This window comes from Columba livia, chromosome 9 (genome assembly GCF_036013475.1).
Source record: "Columba livia isolate bColLiv1 breed racing homer chromosome 9, bColLiv1.pat.W.v2, whole genome shotgun sequence".
NCBI classification, from domain to species: domain Eukaryota; kingdom Metazoa; phylum Chordata; class Aves; order Columbiformes; family Columbidae; genus Columba; species Columba livia.
In genome coordinates this window covers 9,815,617-9,830,032 of record NC_088610.1, presented here as the reverse complement: position 1 = coordinate 9,830,032, position 14,416 = coordinate 9,815,617, and the positions used below count along the sequence as shown (strand labels likewise).

General features: G+C 41.4%; 2 protein-coding genes across 5 annotated transcripts in view; one reads left to right on the top strand and one right to left on the bottom strand.

Annotated features, from left to right (window-relative positions):
* FXR1 (FMR1 autosomal homolog 1) overlaps positions 1-8,148 on the top strand; it is a 34,102-nt gene extending 25,954 nt beyond the window's left edge. The window contains exons 12-17 of one of the 3 annotated variants that reach the window (XM_065072928.1): positions 68-275; positions 1,862-2,065; positions 2,731-2,931; positions 3,681-3,761; positions 6,174-6,265; positions 7,130-8,148. In XM_065072928.1, coding sequence (XP_064929000.1) covers positions 68-275; positions 1,862-2,065; positions 2,731-2,931; positions 3,681-3,761; positions 6,174-6,265; positions 7,130-7,300 — 957 coding nt within the window. In that variant the 3' untranslated portion in view covers positions 7,301-8,148. The remainder of the gene's footprint in view (positions 1-67; positions 276-1,861; positions 2,066-2,730; positions 2,932-3,680; positions 3,762-6,173; positions 6,266-7,129) is intronic. The other 2 variants (XM_065072929.1, XM_065072930.1) reach the window with 2 other exon arrangements.
* A 1,382-nt stretch (positions 8,149-9,530) lies between these two features.
* Positions 9,531-13,866, bottom strand: DNAJC19 (DnaJ heat shock protein family (Hsp40) member C19). 2 transcript variants are annotated; one of them, XM_065072955.1, is made up of 6 exons: positions 13,730-13,866; positions 13,205-13,256; positions 12,852-12,925; positions 12,423-12,499; positions 11,397-11,467; positions 9,531-10,240 (listed from the first exon to the last, which is right to left on the bottom strand). In XM_065072955.1, exons 1-6 carry the CDS (start codon positions 13,730-13,732, stop codon positions 10,170-10,172), a joined length of 348 nt encoding a protein of 115 aa, XP_064929027.1. In that variant the 5' UTR covers positions 13,733-13,866; the 3' UTR covers positions 9,531-10,169. The 2 variants fall into 2 exon arrangements, with proteins under 2 accessions (XP_064929027.1, XP_064929028.1); XM_065072956.1 differs by lacking the exon at positions 13,205-13,256 and having other exon boundaries at positions 13,730-13,811.
* Positions 13,867-14,416: the final 550 nt, after the last annotated feature.

Here is a 14,416-nt window from a genome sequence, read left to right as displayed (position 1 = left end):
AAGGTGACTTTGTGAGGGGAAAGAACACTTCTTTATCGGCGATTTTTGTTTGTTTTCTTCTATGTAGGAGGTAGAACAACTCAGACTGGAGAGGCTCCAGATTGATGAACAGTTGCGTCAGATCGGGATGGGTTTCAGACCTTCTTCCGCTAGAGCTCCTGAAAAAGAGAAGGGTTACACGACCGACGAGAGCACCCTGTCCTCGGTGCAGGGCTCCAGGTCCTACAGCGGCAGAGGGAGAGGCCGCAGGGGCCCCAATTACACATCTGGTTACGGTGAGTTTTCCTCAGCATCTGCACTTCTGAATCCAGAACTGTCTCTGGAGTTTCTTTGTGTTCCGTGTAGTTGAGTGGAACGTAGGGTTGAAAATGTAGAATTGCCATTTTTTTTTACATAGCTCAAAACACCTAATTAGATTTACATTCCCGTTGAAGTTAAGTTCTAAATTGAAGAAATGAGCAAACTGAACTCTGGTAGGATTTTACACTTCAACAGTAGTAGTTAAAGCATACAAAGCTGGGAAAGAGAGCTACACATACTCTACAAGAGCCTAAGTAAAGAATCTGGAAGTAGCATTGTCTGTTTTGACTCAGGAGAAGAAAAAACGCTTGTCTGTGATCATAGCTATTTATAAGTATTTTTGAAAAGTAAAACAATATAATTAAAAACGGAGACAGCACAAAATCCTGTTTCATTTTTTTTAATCCAGTCAGGAGCTAACTGGTTTTGTTTAAGATGTAGTGAGATATTCTGATGTATTCTAAATGAGCAGGGAACTGCTACTGAGTTCCTGAGAGGCGCGCGCACCCCCCCTGCGCTCAGCAGCAGCTCTCGGGATAGAGACAGCCTGCATGTCAATAGAGATGATTTCACAAGAAACACAGGTGCCCCAGTGAACAGAACAAAACCAAAATTATTTATTCAATGCAGTAAATTACTCTCGATTACCTACATGTAGCTCATTTCTGTTAGGAAATCAGACATATTGTTCTTTGGGATTTCAGAGTTTCTCCCTGCCCGTAGCTGCCAGGATCGTGCCACGTTGGTCAGGGTGATTCCCGTGATAATGCTGATGTTTGTAACTTTGCTTTTTACTATTTCTCAATGAGTTGTTCGACTCAATAGTAATGAATGTTCTTCAGTTTGCTTATATACACACAGAATTGAATTTAGAAAACTTTGTGTTCCCCAAAATGACAAGAATCGCATGTTAGAATCATCCGGGTTACCTTTATTCCAGAGTGGTTACTAGAGAGGGTTCCTGGATGCTTAAAATAAACAGTGGGTGTTGAATTTGTAAGTAGTAACAGGCAGTGAGGATTTGGATAGTTCAGAGAGGGTGCGATGTTGTGGGTGCTGTTTAATAGAAACAGTTAAATGGTTCGGGCAGCATCACAACAGCCAGAAGGGGTTGCTTAGCAACAGCCATCGGCTATAAGGTGGCAAAGTTGTCCTTGGGAATTTCAGAGAAGTTGCCTGGAAACTGCAGCAGCTGCCTGCAGGGTGTACACAAAGGGAGGATCCGGCATTTGTGTGTGTCCAGAAAATACAGGTTTGGTCATCTTTGAGCCCTTATTTCTTATGTTATTACAAATTTAGGTTGGGAATCATAGAAGTGTTGGTAACTTATGCTGTATCTGTATTTTACATGCGCATGTATTTTTATATGTATGTGTGTAATTATACATACATTTATGTACTTTTATATGTATATATTAATGAATTTATTTAATTTTTGTATTTAATGTGTATATATAACCAGCCAGCCATGCTGATTGCAAGACTTCTGTGAGAATATGAAACCAGAATATAATGCCCAATTTGATATTCATTTCCAGTTTTCGTTTTCTTCTCGTACAAGGTACAAACTCCGAGCTCTCTAATCCCTCTGAAACAGAATCTGAGAGAAAAGATGAACTTAGTGACTGGTCCTTGGCAGGAGAAGATGACAGAGAAAGCCGACATCAGCGTGACAACAGGCGACGTCCTGGAGGCCGAGGCCGTAGTGTCTCTGGAGGCCGTGGACGTGGTGGACCCCGTGGTGGCAAGTCATCCATTAGCTCTGGTACTGTGTTTCAAATGTATTTGGAATTTAGTTTTTGTTCTTGGCAGTTTCCTGTATAACCTCTGTCTTGCAGTACTCCATTTTTACTCTGAGGTTTCAGTGGAGTTGTGTTACCGTTCCTTGTTGTATGCTATTTTGTTAGATTTCTATTTCTGTTCTCTTTCACTATGATCTTCATTTCGTTCCTCACACATAATAATGATATAAAAGGTTATAAATCTTTGGCATGATCTCTTCTGAGTTAAGCTTATGTTTAGAAAGAGGGAAGGTGGTGTAGAATTGAAGTTATCTCGTATTTTATCAGAATTTGACTGTGCTAATCCACAGCACTTCAGTAGTGTCAGAAGCACCATGCTGCTCTGAATTGGAAGGTGTATTTTATACATGTAGTGGGTTTGAGGAAAGGTTCTCTAAATGTTACCTTAGAGATCTTTTGATGAAATAGCACAAGTGCCTGTTGTGGTGCCGCAGAATACTGACTGTTGGGTTAGAGTCAGAGAGGAACCAGAACCAGCATGAAATCATCAACACCGTAGTTCTGTGTGTTATAACTTTTTGTAAGGTTGCTTTAGATTTTGAAACTTTCAAACACAGATGTAAGTCAGGCTGGATATTAAATTATATGTAGCTCCAGTGTCTTAGTTGGAAACTCTTTGTTTGTTTAGTGCTTAAAGATCCGGACAGCAACCCTTACAGCTTGCTTGATAACACAGAGTCAGACCAGACGGTGGATACTGATGCGAGTGAATCTCACCACAGTAGCAACCGGCGCAGGAGGTCACGCAGGCGAAGGACCGATGAAGATGCTGTTCTCATGGATGGAATGACAGAGTCTGATACAGCTTCTGTTAATGAGAATGGTTTAGGTATGTAAACAGTGGGACGACAGTCCCAGAACAAGCTGAGAAAAAATGTGTTGTCCATGTAAGTGTAGTGAAAGTTGTTCATTTTTGTTAGTGACGAATCGTTCTGTGAAAGGCTGCTGTCTGATTAATGAAAGATTCCTCCATGGCTCTGCCATGAAATCTCCTGTTTACTGAGCTCCACTAGTATTTTTGTATGTCTCTTTTGTAAAAACTGTCTGATGGAGACACCAAAGACTAACTTGTTGTTTCCCATTGGTACTGCTGTTTTCATGGAAACGGTGCTGTTGGAGCAGCTTTCTGTTTGTCCTCGCTAACCTCAGTCTCAGTGTGGGAAAGCTACTTAAGTAGCTGTTTATTTGTCTCTATCCAGCTTCTGCTTAAGTACTTTCCCTCAGTAAATTCTCTTGGTACTCACTGGGACAAGAATATAATGTTGCTTCATAATGTAGGAAAAAAAACTTCATGGGTTATGTGGCTAAAATTTGACATTTCGTTACTTATTTAATAAATGAAATCTGAGGTCATTAAGCATATGCCTAAATGTTTTAATGAGCCAAGAGCAAAAAAAAGTAAAATATAGTTTCTGCATTATTGTGTATGCTTTCAGTATAAAATTGTTTATCTTTCAGCCTGTCTTATTTAGCCTGTCTCTTTAACAGAAGCAATTTTAAATGCTCCATGCTGAAACTGCTGAAGAACTTATTTCTTTTATCATCAGAAATAGTTCATGGTAAACTTTGCAATTGCAGATGATAGTGACAAAAAACCCCAGCGACGCAATCGTAGCCGCAGGCGTCGCTTCAGGGGTCAGGCAGAAGATAGACAGCCAGGTAATTGGAGTGGAGCTGGGGGTCATCTCAGGTCAAAAGCATGAGAGAATGTTGTGTCTGCTGTTTTACATATAGCTGCATAATACAAAAAGGTTACTCAATGACTAATAAGACTACTGGATAAAGATGAAAGGCATTTCTTCTACTAGGAGAACTTCTAAAAGTTCTTAATCTGCCTAATGAAACTAATTTATAATGTCTAACTTTCTGCTTGGATGTGCGAGTTACGCTGCCGATCCTGTTCTCACTGAAGTCAGCAGCCAAACAGCTGTTGCCTTCCGTGGTCCAGGATCGGGACAAACGTGAAGGTTCATGATCCGCACTCACTTGCATCCGTGCGCTCGCATTGAATGTGCCACAAGCCTCCAGCGCGGGCCCGGGAGCCGAGCGCTGGCCGGGCAGGCGGGGGCTGCTGGAGCGCGGGGGGAGCTCCGGGGGTCTGCCCGGCCCTAAGTGGAGGGGTGGGAAGGAGGTGGAATTGAAACGGAATTGCATGCTTCCAATCTTTTGTTGTTGTGGCTTGTTGCATTTCTTCTGTGTGTACTAACACTTGAAATGTTAAAGGTGAACTAGCTGATTTTCAGTAGAATGCCTTGTCTAGAACATGCTCGTGCGTACGTGGTGTTAAGGTAGTAACAGAAGGTCTTCCGGATCGACAGGCTCAAAATTGCACTCAGATTTGTCTTCCTTATATATGTGGTGCTCATACAGCATTTGCATTACACTAATTGAAACTTGGGCAAAGATACCTCTTCCCCCTCCCCCCAAAACAAACAAACTACAAAAAACCAAAACCAACCAACCAAAAAAACACCAACCAAAACACACACCAAAGGTACTCATTGCTTCTGAACATTCTAGTTTTCTAACAGTGATATGAATTTATAAACTGGTGGGAAAAGTAAAAAAAAGATTTCAGCTTTTACTTCTAAGCAGCTCATTTCACCATCAGAAGATGTTAGTCCTCTCTCCAAAAGCTGTGGTATTTCTGTATTTCTTTTCAATCTTAAGTATTCTGAGAACAAAACAAAATTGCCCAAACAAGACTTCTTGGGTGTTTTTTCCTGCTGATGTCTTTGTTTGGGATTCATCTTCAGTTTGCCTAATAAATAATTTTAAATGCAACAGGAAGAGCATTGATGGGTAGTTACACTGTCCTTGTGAAAAAAGCTCTAATAATTTAGTCTCTTCGTAAAGACAGACTAAGTGTGTAGTGAGTGAAATTTAGATGGAAGGAGCTCCCAGCCCTCCCCCAGTGCTAACAGTGCACTTCAGTCATTTACTTGTATTATTTGATTTACATTGCTCTACATTTGAGGTTCCTAATATTAAGAATGGGTGTCTTAACACTGTGCATAAACCATGCTTCATCTTGACATTAGAGGAGCTGGCTACAGAACCTCATTTTAAAGACATAAGTCTCCTTGTGCAGAAACGCACTTGTCTTTACAATTATGCAAGGACCCATGTGTAACAAGTCCAGTTCCTCTAACAGAAAATTCCTGTGCTGTACTTCCTGTTCCCATGTAGGTTTCACACACAACCACTGCTAAACCCAGAAAAATAGTTCACCTGAATGCATGATATATACTAAATATCATTGACTCTCCTGTTCGATAGAGAATGCTTGCCTACTCTAATGTGTTTCAGCTCAAAGATCCGAGTGTATATTTAAATCTGTAGTACTATTCTGAAGACAGAACTGACTCTCAGTTGGTGTGGTTACAAGAGGGCCGGATAAGACAAAACCAGGAGCATGTGCTGAGGGGGTGAGAAGAGCAGAGGTCAGAACCCCCGGGGCAGCCCCAGCGAGCGGAGCCGTAGCGGTGCCGAGGGGCTCGCTCGTCCCCAGGGCTCGTACACCCCCACGGCAGAGCTCACTGTGGATTGCGCTTTGAATACCAGGAGGAGGGCGAGTTCCCCTACCAGTGGCTTCATGAAGTAACAAAGATTTGAATGCGGCTTTATTGTAAGTCACGCCATGCTCTCAACCTCCCCCAATTCTCTTCATATTTTACCTTCATTCTATTCGTGTGAAATTCTTCACTACTCAAGGTGGTAGAAACCCAATGACAAACACAGGCTGTAGTTTAAAGAACCTGCAGTCTGATCCCTTCAAACCCATAACAGAAAGCCCTTGTCTTCTAGTAAAATTTACAATTGGACCAAAATTACCATTTAATTAACTTTAAGATTCCACGTTCAGATCATCATGTATCCACTCGTTTTACTGAAAACTGTATTTAGCAGAAGTAAATTGATCCTTGCTCTGTAGTTGATACCTGTAAGTGTGAAGGCCTTTTGTGAGATATCTCCCAGTTAGAGCATAACTTGTACAGAAAAGATGTATGAAGCTTAACGCTAAATTAGACTGCTGATGTGAGCATCACTGTAATTTCTTTCCTTGAACAGTAACAGTAGCTGACTATATATCACGAGCTGAATCTCAAAGTAGACAGAGAAACCCTCCAAAGGAGACACTAGCCAAAACCAAGAAAGAAACGGTAAGAAGATACATACTTTTTTTAATGTGTCCTTTTTTCTCCTCCCTTGCAGCAAACAGTAAAGGAATGGTTCATTTATATCACCCTCCTTTGACTACAAATGCATGAGTTAAAGAGTAATTCATTAAAAGCAAAAATGGCCCAGAGTAAGCAGAACTGACACTGACTTGTAGACTGTCATTGCAGGCTTTGTTGACCAGTGTAATGCTCACATTAAGTCTTTCTGCCTTTAAAATATTACACTTACACTCTATTATGTAATGCTACATTAGTGAAGATTATCCATGGATGAGTCTTGAGAATTAATCCTTAAGACACTAGAGGGTACTAGGTAGCACGTTTAGTGACTTCTATAAACTGTTAAAGATTGTAGATTTGAGATCTCTTCTCCTTAAAGGATAAGAGTGACATTCCATACAAAAAATAATGTTCAGAACTGAATAAAGCAGAATTCCTTTACTTCTAGAGTAACACTGACCTTATTGCCACAAGGTACGTCTGAGTTCAGCAAAATAAGGAAGATCCATTGCTGTAGGATTAATAAACTCTGATCTTAGTACAGATGTAAAATTCGGCTTTTCAGATAATTTTCCACTTGGCTCAGAGAAATAGAAATTGTGAAGTAAACCAGTCTGGCTGTGCTGGGGTTGTGCTGTCTGACATGATGTCTTGCAAAGTGTCTGATACAGAAATACTGTATAAAGGACAAGGCAAGTGACAGAACACTAAATGACAGGATATGGGCACACACAGACAAGAGGGGTTTCCTTTTGCAAAATCGCTGTGTGAGCCAGAGGGAAATTTAGATTGCACTCTGTGTATTTTTACAGAATTTTTAATATTATCCCGTTTCTGCTTTGCAAGGCAAAAGATGCGATTGATGAAAACAGCCCTTCCGAAAAAGCAGTGAATGGTCCTGCTACGACTTCTGGGGATGAGCCTTCTAAAGTACAGCACAGTCCTGATGAGAAGAAAGTTACTGTTCAAGAGGATGGGAATAATCAGGAAGAAGCAGTGCTGAATGGTGTTTCATAAACTGAAGTTCCTAGTTTACAGTTCTTTTACATTACATTTAAAATAGTGCTTGTATAAGCTTGCCAAAGATAGAATATGGATCGCCAGTCTTGACACCGCACTTTCAGTTCCTCCATTTTGGAATACAGAAAGGGGAGGGATCCTGAAAAAATCATATGTTAAACATACTTTGACACCTACTGTGTTATAAATATATCATCAGATGTGCCTTGAGATAGTATATGTAACATTTAAATAAACAAAATTGCTGGCTATAGGAAATGTTATTTTGTTTTCAAAATATGGCAAAGATGTGAGGGGGATCCCTAACATAATACTCTTTATGAAAGCATTAGCTGCTTTTGTTACATTTTTAATAATATGCAACCACTTCTTCACCTGAGGAATACTAGAAAGAAATGCAGTCTAAAATATTTTGCACTGAAATGTAATTTCTCCATTACTTTAGTCTGGAAACTGGTCTGTTTTAATACATGTTTTTTAAATGCTGTATGTAGAGGAAAAATCTGCAGACCACTGGAATACATTTGTTAAATTCTCATAATCTGCAGGGATACTGGGTGACATTGGCAGTGACTGTTCTACATTGAGGCTTTGTTTGGTTTATTTATTAAACTGTACAGTATTTAAAAATCAAACATAGCTTTAGTTAACACTAAGCTGAATTAGTCATGTCCATTAAGACATAACCTGAACTACTGAAAAGATCAATTTCCAGAAAGTTTATTCTGTATAAACTACATATGTTAGTCCTTAGTAGAGTATTTTTATTTTTGTTTTGGTTGTTTGATGTGCAATATGTTTTTTTTGTATGCTGGTAGTAAAAGAAAATAAACTTTGATCTTCCATCTGTTGACTGTTTCTATCAAATTTAAATTACTATTGACTTTAAGCTTTTCAAGCTGTTAACACTAACACTTGCAAGGCAGCTTGAACCTTTAACTCTTTCGGAAGAGTCACAATTCTAACATGCTAACCTTCCATTCTTTAAGGTGATGATATAAAACATCAGTTACCAAGTCTAAAGCCAGACTTATCTTGGAGAATCGCTTAACCTGACTAACATATATAGAAATTAATGCAGATGTAGTTTTTGATAGAGAAGTTGGAAGCATGACACACTAACCCATCTTTTCAGGCACATGAGCAATGAAGCAGAAAACACAGGTACAGAAAAACACCTGGGTAGCAAGGAGATCTTGGAAGAAATTGGAGCAAACCGGTAATGCTGACTTCAAAGAAAAAAAATGGTCTTACCTGATTTCATCAAAAGTGAGCAAGAACAAAACCAAGTCCCTGGAACCACCTGTGACTGCAGCTGCTCTACCTGATAGAGCTCCAGCAGAGCTGTACGGCTGGGTCTGGTATGTATTTCATTTAAGGAGATGTGCAGTTTGTAATATGACTTAAATGTTGACACCCATTGACAGTGCTCCCTCCTGGACAGCAAACAGTTAAAATGTTAGAACTCTGAAGTGTGCACAAGTATCTCAACTCATAAGGCAGCAACCAGAGTGGAGAAAATTTGGAAAATGGGGAAGGGGCTGGGGCGGTTGGGGGAAGTTACATTTGGAAAGTCAGTATTTGGCAAGGAAAAAACTGCATCTGGCTAGAAACGTGCACTCTGGAACTGCTGCACAGCAACGTTCCAGCTGGTTTTTGCACCCCACTTTAAATTCTGTAGTAAAGTTACCTTTGTTTCTAAACATGTAGGTTCTAAACATTTTTCATACTCCTGTTATTGATGAGATCCTTTTTTCTTAAGGCATGGCACTCGTCCTTACTGTCACTCTGGTAATATTAATGGCCTGTAACTAGTCTACACAAATGCAGCGACATAGCAGCCAGCGCTCACACAGTGCAGGACTGCTCACACCACTCTGAAGTACAGACTTCTTAGTTCTGGAAAAAATTAAAATGCTGAAATCCATTGTATTTGTGAATACGGGTGTTAAGACGGGTGTTAACTCGTACGTGTGCCATACAGCAGCTTTCCCACAGTTGCAGAAAGACTGGCACAATTTTGGAGTATGAGCAAACTCTCTGGCCCCAATCCACATACTTACAAGGCCACTGCTGGGGTATGCAGGCTTCATGCAGCACAATAAATCCAGCTCAGGTATCTTCAGTGGTCTGTGTAAGAGTTCCTCTTTCCTAATGACTATAAATGCAAGCCTTATTATGTGAGTTCTAACTTCATAGCGTAAAATAATGTATAAAGTTACAATACTTAAATTACAAATTTGGAATTTATTAAATTCTATAAAATGAATTAAAAATTGAAAGTTACTAAAAATCCCAGACATTCCAGACCCATCAGTAACAGCTCAACCAATCTTGTTCTTCACAAGGTGAAGACAACGGAGTACGTTGTTTCCTATACTTTATTTCTTCAGTCAGAGACACACACACATCTGTCCCAGTTCTTGCTGTCAAATAAATCCTCTTGATTTCTTTCCATCCCCCCCAAAACAATTCATCGTGCTACCTTTGGCATATGAAAGAACAGCAGCATTAACTTTAAACATAGCTAGTTTAACAAAAATTAGGTAACAGCATGTAAGTCTACCTGTACCTGCTAACATGCATTGGCCAAACCAAGTTATTACTCTTGTACACTGAAAATACTTCTGAGTGGCAGATTTTCCTGCTTAATAAAGAACAGCTATGAAGAAAAGCTTTTATGCCCTGCTCCCTCACACATTTCCCCAAAAAGTGCCTAAGAAGTGAGCGGGGAGGGAAGCACCTCCCTGGATTCATAATTCCAGCTTCATTTATATTAAGTCAAAGACTGACATTAGAACTTTTCTTAAGCCATTTATCAAAAATAATCATTTGCATGGACAAACCCTCCTGGCTTTTCTCTCTTTCATTTTTTAGCTTGGTCTTCCAGTAAATCTTTAGCTTCATTGATTTTGGCTGCTACATATGGAGAACCACCTAGAATAAAGATAACCTCATGTCACGTCAGATGAAAAACAGTATTTTCTTTCTGTGTTGTTAATGCCACAGTACACAGGAAAAAAAAAAACAAACAGTATAGTTTGAAAGTAATTCAAATTAAAGAACAAACTGCATTATGACTGAAGCCATGTAAACTTACACATACATTCACTGCAGCAGGGAGATGTGCAGGCAGCTCATTCCTGTTCAGATGCTCTTAGTTTATTGGAGTGGGTTTTTTCCTCCAGTTTTATCAGTTGTAAATGAATCGGTCGCTAATGACTTAGCACGGAGTTTGTTGTGAATACAGCAGTGTGAAGCTAACAAGCCTGCAGACAGACCTTCCCCCAGTTCAGGGCCAGCATCTGAACTGCTGCTGCGGCAATGGACTGGCTCAGTTTTTAAACATGACATACCAATGATTTACAAAGATACTGAAACAGAATCAACAATGCAAACGCACTGAAACTGTAACTGACCATGAGGTGCAAAGGTCTGTAGGGTGTATTTGTAGCACGTGTATCATTTATTAGTACTAGAATTACTCTCTTTACTTGAAGCTTAATTTAACTGATTGAAGTCACATAAAACAGGTGAAATGCACCTAGAAGTCTTTTAGGTTCTGCATATATTCATTAATTTTCACATTAACTTCTGCTAGATATTATCTATGAAAGGCATATGCAAATAATTATTTTGAATTTTGGTGGATAAAAGTAAATGAAGTTCAACAGCCGCTTTAAAGGATGCCATATTTACCTTTTAAATGAGGATTAAAGAGTTAAATGCCAAGCACTAACACATGATTCTGACTCACTGAAGTAAATAGAAGTTATAAGAAGTATAGATGCCTGAAGTTATTAATTTTAAGCATAACTAGATTCTGAGCCTTCAGAGTACCACCAACAGAAATATTTCATAATTTAGTGTCTTCAACAGACACAGAAGGCTCAATACCGGCCATTTATGGTGATCTCCAAATGCATTCAAATGAACCCAAATTCACACGTTACATCAAGGACACAAATATACTCTGGTCTTTTTGTTGTTTTGGGGGTTTTCTTTTTGGTAGCTGAGGTACACTTCTTCCCTACACAGTTGTATTAATCTGTGTTAAAAACATGTATTCATTAATATGACTTAATTTACTTGCCTTTATCTGGATGATTCAGAAGCATGATGCGTCTGTGAGCTTCTCGTATTTTACTTCTGTTTGCTGTAGGGCTTTAAAAGAGAGAGAAAAACTGACTTAAGGAAACCTCATAAAACCCCTGGATCTTTAGAAGACGTCTTAGAATAAGCAAGCGCTCTTCCTTATCCATAAACTCTTTGGTTACATGTATGTTTTTCTTTTCCTATTACTGATGTGTAGCAGGTAAATCCTGGAGAGGGTTTCTAAGGTTTTCCCAAAATTCTTTATGTTGAAGATGATGTGCTACAGTAGTGCGATACGGCAGGGGACATTCACACCACTGAAAACAGTTATATTGTAACATTTTTACTGGGACAACTTCTTAAAAGCTGGAGGAAAAAATCAAATAAAATTTGCTCTTAATTTATATAAACAAACAACAAAAAACCCCAATACCAAACCTGTTCGTATACAAACTTCACAGTTGGAAGTTGTCTTCAAACAGAAATGGTTCTTCTTCTGTATCTCATTAGGTAAACTTTTGTATTTGGTCTTAAGTCTCTTTAAGGATTAGCAGGAACAGCTGCCAAACTCATACCCAAGATTCTCTAGAAATGATGAATTGACTCCACCTGCAAGGAGCGGGTTTGCAGCACCCTCACACTGCACCTACCTGAAATTCACCAGCAGTGACAGGAACCACCAGCAAACACCACAGCTGTGCTCCCCACACCGAGTAAACCCCAAGGCTTCTTGAAAATGGTGTATTCATGTGGATTTTGACCATGCGAGGGATTTGCAGATGTATGGAAGTCCAACCAGAGGGAGTTTTAAGCAAGCTGACATGCAGCAAAGAATCCCAAATAAAAACAGAAAATCCTGAAAGGCTGCTTCTTATTTCCCACCTTAGCACTGACATCCCCAGGGGAAGCTGGACATGGGACAGTCTTAAGCACAGAGAATTAAGTCCTTTTCAAACCAGGACAGCAACTACATAACACCATACCTTCCTTTTTTACCTTTAATTTCTAATAAATTTCCTATTACCTCACTCCTAGTATTAAAGCTGCTTCTCGTTTAGTCATTTTGGGTTCAAATCCACCTCTGTAATAACCACTGAAACCCTGAAAGAGAAAACATGTTATTTTAAAAGACACTAATTTTTACTTTTATCAGCTAAAACAACTCATTGCTTTAGTAGCTGCTGAGCTTTTAGTCTGTAACACTGCAAGTTTCTTTTGCACTTGTAATATGAAATACAGCTGAAACAGAATACCACTTAAATGACTACTGGAACTTGCCAAAATAAATTCACTATTAGTCAACCACCATCAGAATCATCAAGATTAATTCTATTACTGACAAAATTGTGTTTAGTATTACAAGAAAATACAACTGTGCTATACAGTTGTCTGTGTTTATTTCAACATGTAAACTCTTAAATAAAAAGAGGCTACAGATAAAACAGAAACTTACAGGTTTTGATAGACTCTGCAGTGCTTGTTTTACTTGTGGCTCCATTTGCTTCATAGCTTTTAGTGCATAGCGACCTTAAAGAAAAGAGTGTTGAACAAGGAAAGTGTAAAGTTTCATAAAGCTTTAGCAATTCAGTGCAACTGGCAACTTGTGGATTAGAACGTGGGATAAACTTTTAAGGGACATTTAAAAAGTTAGAATTTCGCTCTTTAAATAGAGCTACGTTTCTCGATTTAGGCGCTCCCAAAAGCATGTCCTGTATCAGCTACTGAACTCCCTTAACATTCATCGGTACTGAAGCAGGCAACGATAAGTACAGCTGGGCGTTCAGTGTCCTCCCATCATCCACAAACCTGCGAATCCAGCTGCCGCTATGGTCAGACCAACCGCCACCATTGTACTGGCCTGCACAGGGAAGACATAAAGTACTTGTTTACCAAAGGAAAAGGAAAAAAGCTCACCCGGCAATCTCTACAGCGGGTCGGACTGGTATATATGTAGAAAACAATGTGAACGGGGAAAGGCAGCTAGAAGAGGATTTACTTTGGCAACGCTGCCCCGAGTGCCCCCAGGGACAGGGCCAAAGCAGCGCAGGTGCTGCCGGCAGCGGGGTGGGGGTCGGGCGGGAAGCCCCAGCTGTGCGGGGCGAGCGAGACCCCGCTTTACCGGCGGAGGGCACCGGGGCCGGGGCGGGAGACTGCGGCCCCGCCGCGGCCTGCGCAGGCAGCGCCCGCCCCGCGCGGCCCAGGGCAGCCGGACAGGGCCAAGGACGAGCCGCGCTCCTCGGCCCCGGGAAAGGCTTGGGAGTCGCCGGCCCGTACACAAGTGGCCCCCGGCTCCTACGGCGAGACCCGCCAGGCCCGCCCGCCCGCACTCACCATGGCCGCCCCGACCGCACTCTGGCGACCAGCCGGGCTCTGCTCGTGGAGCGCCCCGGCTCGCCTTACGGCACCGGGACCGGCCGCAAAGCCGCCACCGGCTGTCGTAAAGCGGCGTGGGGCGGGGAAAGAGAGCTGCGGACACCGCCCCGGGACAGGGCCCGGGGGCAGAGCCGGGTGGGGGTGCTGCCTGCGGTGGGAGGGGTGCGGAGCAGCGGGGGGGCGCAGGCCGGGAGCGGGGGCGGCCCGCAGGGAGGGGCCCCGAGTAGGGAAAGAGTCATCACCTCGGCTCGGGGACGGCCGGGGGCCTCCGGTGCTGTGCGCTCCGGGGAGCGCTCCGGAACCGAGGGGACACTGGTGGAGGTCTTGCAGAGATCAGTCCGAGACACGTCTGCCCTTGGCCTTGGCCGGTAGTTGCTGCAAGAGGAACAGAGCACAGTGGTGTCAAAATGACAGTACAGATCTTATGCTTGATGCAAATGCGGGGTTTAATTCCTGACCTAGAGCCTTTTCGTACACCAGATTTGGTTTTTACATGTAGTTTTTCTTCCATTTTTCTCATCTTTTATTCTAGTAATTTGCTCCTCCTCTCTGATGGTCCCATTTTTCTATGAGCTGTGGTCTTGCTGCCTCCGTTCTGTCCTTGGTGCACTGACACCCTGTCCTTGGTGCCGTGACATTGTGTCC

Excerpts from the sequence above, each read along its gene's own strand:
- DNAJC19 (XM_065072955.1), bottom strand. Across the intron at positions 12,926-13,204 it reads AGCGGCAGCTGGATTCGCAG|GTCGCTATGCACTAAAAGCT; the intron begins GTTTGTGGATGA and ends CTTTTCTTTAAG. Across the intron at positions 10,241-11,396 it reads TCTGAATCATCCAGATAAAG|GTGGTTCTCCATATGTAGCA; the intron begins GCAAGTAAATTA and ends TCTTTATTCTAG.